The sequence below is a fragment of the Orycteropus afer genome, unplaced genomic scaffold (assembly GCF_000298275.1).
Source record: "Orycteropus afer afer isolate SDZICR_OR568_19922 unplaced genomic scaffold, OryAfe1.0 scaffold00162, whole genome shotgun sequence".
Lineage (NCBI taxonomy): Eukaryota > Metazoa > Chordata > Mammalia > Tubulidentata > Orycteropodidae > Orycteropus > Orycteropus afer.
The window spans coordinates 1476632-1478363 of record NW_006921749.1 but is presented as its reverse complement, the minus strand read 5'-3'; the positions used below and the strand labels follow the sequence as shown (position 1 = coordinate 1478363).

The window sequence follows — 1732 nt, the reverse complement described above, 5'->3', positions numbered from 1 at the left end:
CCTAAAAAAAAAAAAAAAAAGTTTCTCCAATAAAATACACCAGGGGCCTTTGAATAAATGAGAGGGATAGAAAAAGAGGAAGAAGTTACAGATACTTGCAATATTTCTGATTTTGGCTGAAATGCAGTAGCCTGAGGCCGTACAAGTTGAGAATGACAAGCATAAAGTCATTTTTTATGTGTTGTCTTTGAGATGTCCACAAATTATGAAGTGGAAATATCAAGTAGGAAGCTGAGTTAATGGGAACAAAGTTCTTGGCTGGACTTTGCATTTAAAAGATGTTGGCTACAGACCACAATTGAAGCCAGACAGTCATTAAGGCTATCTAGGGAAAAGAGTATAGCATAGAATAAATGGAGAAAGGGGGTACAGAAAAGTTTTGAAGGATAACATTTAACTAACAGCTGGCTATAAGGAGAATAGAAAGAAGAAAGGAAAGAGAAAATGGAGGCTATGGCAATGGAGACTAAGGAGGAATAGCGAAGCAGGTGGAGTAAAAACTGGAAACGTACTATTAACATAAGAGGAAAGTGTGTTTCAAGAAAGAGGGTAGACAACTATTAAGGGATAAAAAGAAGGACCAGAAAGTATCTATTACATTGAAAGGATAATATGAAAACATTACCAATCAATCACTGAGTGGTAGGATGACAAGAAAAATTTATTTTCTTTCTCTGCACTTTTCTATACATTCCTAATATCTGAAATGAGAACACCTTTATAATCAGAAAAGCAACAGCAAATTGATATTTAAAAATATGGGAGTAGATGAAGAGAAAGATTTATAAAGTGGGAGAATGGCAGAGAAAGAAGTGTTTCTTGCCACAGGTGTAAACAACTACAATCTTGTTTCAATCAGTTTTCTAAACCTAATTGAGTACTAACCTTACTTGGCCATCATCTCTTTTCGTACCATGTAAGAACTCTTTTTGAATCATATGGTCATCAGTAACAGAAGAAGGACTTTCCTTTTCACCTGCCAATAAAGGCTGTGCAGCACTGGAACTGCTATTCTCTTCTGAAGAAGAGGATGAACTATGAGATCGTAACGGCACTTGAAGACTAAGGTGTTGATTTTTTTTCTCTACTTCTATTCCCACTGGCTTGTTTTCCCATTCTTTCCTCTTCATGCCATTTGCATTACCTAAACAAATAAACAAAAATGTGAGTTAACATAAAATTTTCCAAAGCAAACTTTGAAAAATGACTATTTTTTATTTATGTTTTTAAGTATAAGCATTTTTTTAAAAGGCACAAGAATTTATTTCATACAGCAATATGTTAAACATTACAGAAAGACACTTACATGAGTATGGATCCAAAGTCCATAGACAATGATTTTTTTTTAAACCTTTTATTTGAAAATTTCCAAACTTACAGAAAAAAAATTCAAGAATAGTACAAATAAAACTGTAAATTTTTAGTTGGATATACTTAATAAGTGTTTGCCCCATTTGTTCTATCTGCTCTATTTCCATATAATGTACATACATAATACTTTGTTGAATCATTTGAGAGTAAGCTGCTAATAATAGACAATTAAATGTTTTTCCTAAAAATAAGACATGACCACTGTATGGTTACTAACTTGAGCAAATTTAATATTGGCAATACTTTTTTTTTATTGTGATTTGGGTAAAGATTTACAGAGCAAATTCACTTTCCATACAGCAGTTCACATATACTTTGTCTCATGTCATTGACCACAGTTTACCACAATGCAACAGCTCCC

General features: G+C 33.0%; 1 protein-coding gene across 1 annotated transcript in view; it reads right to left on the bottom strand.

Moving 5' to 3' along the window:
• KIAA1109 (KIAA1109 ortholog) overlaps positions 1 to 1732 on the bottom strand; it is a 311628-nt gene that overhangs the window by 196687 nt on the left and 113209 nt on the right. Inside the window, exon 26 of the mRNA XM_042781736.1 lies at positions 886 to 1144. Coding sequence (XP_042637670.1) covers positions 886 to 1144 — 259 coding nt within the window. The remainder of the gene's footprint in view (positions 1 to 885; positions 1145 to 1732) is intronic.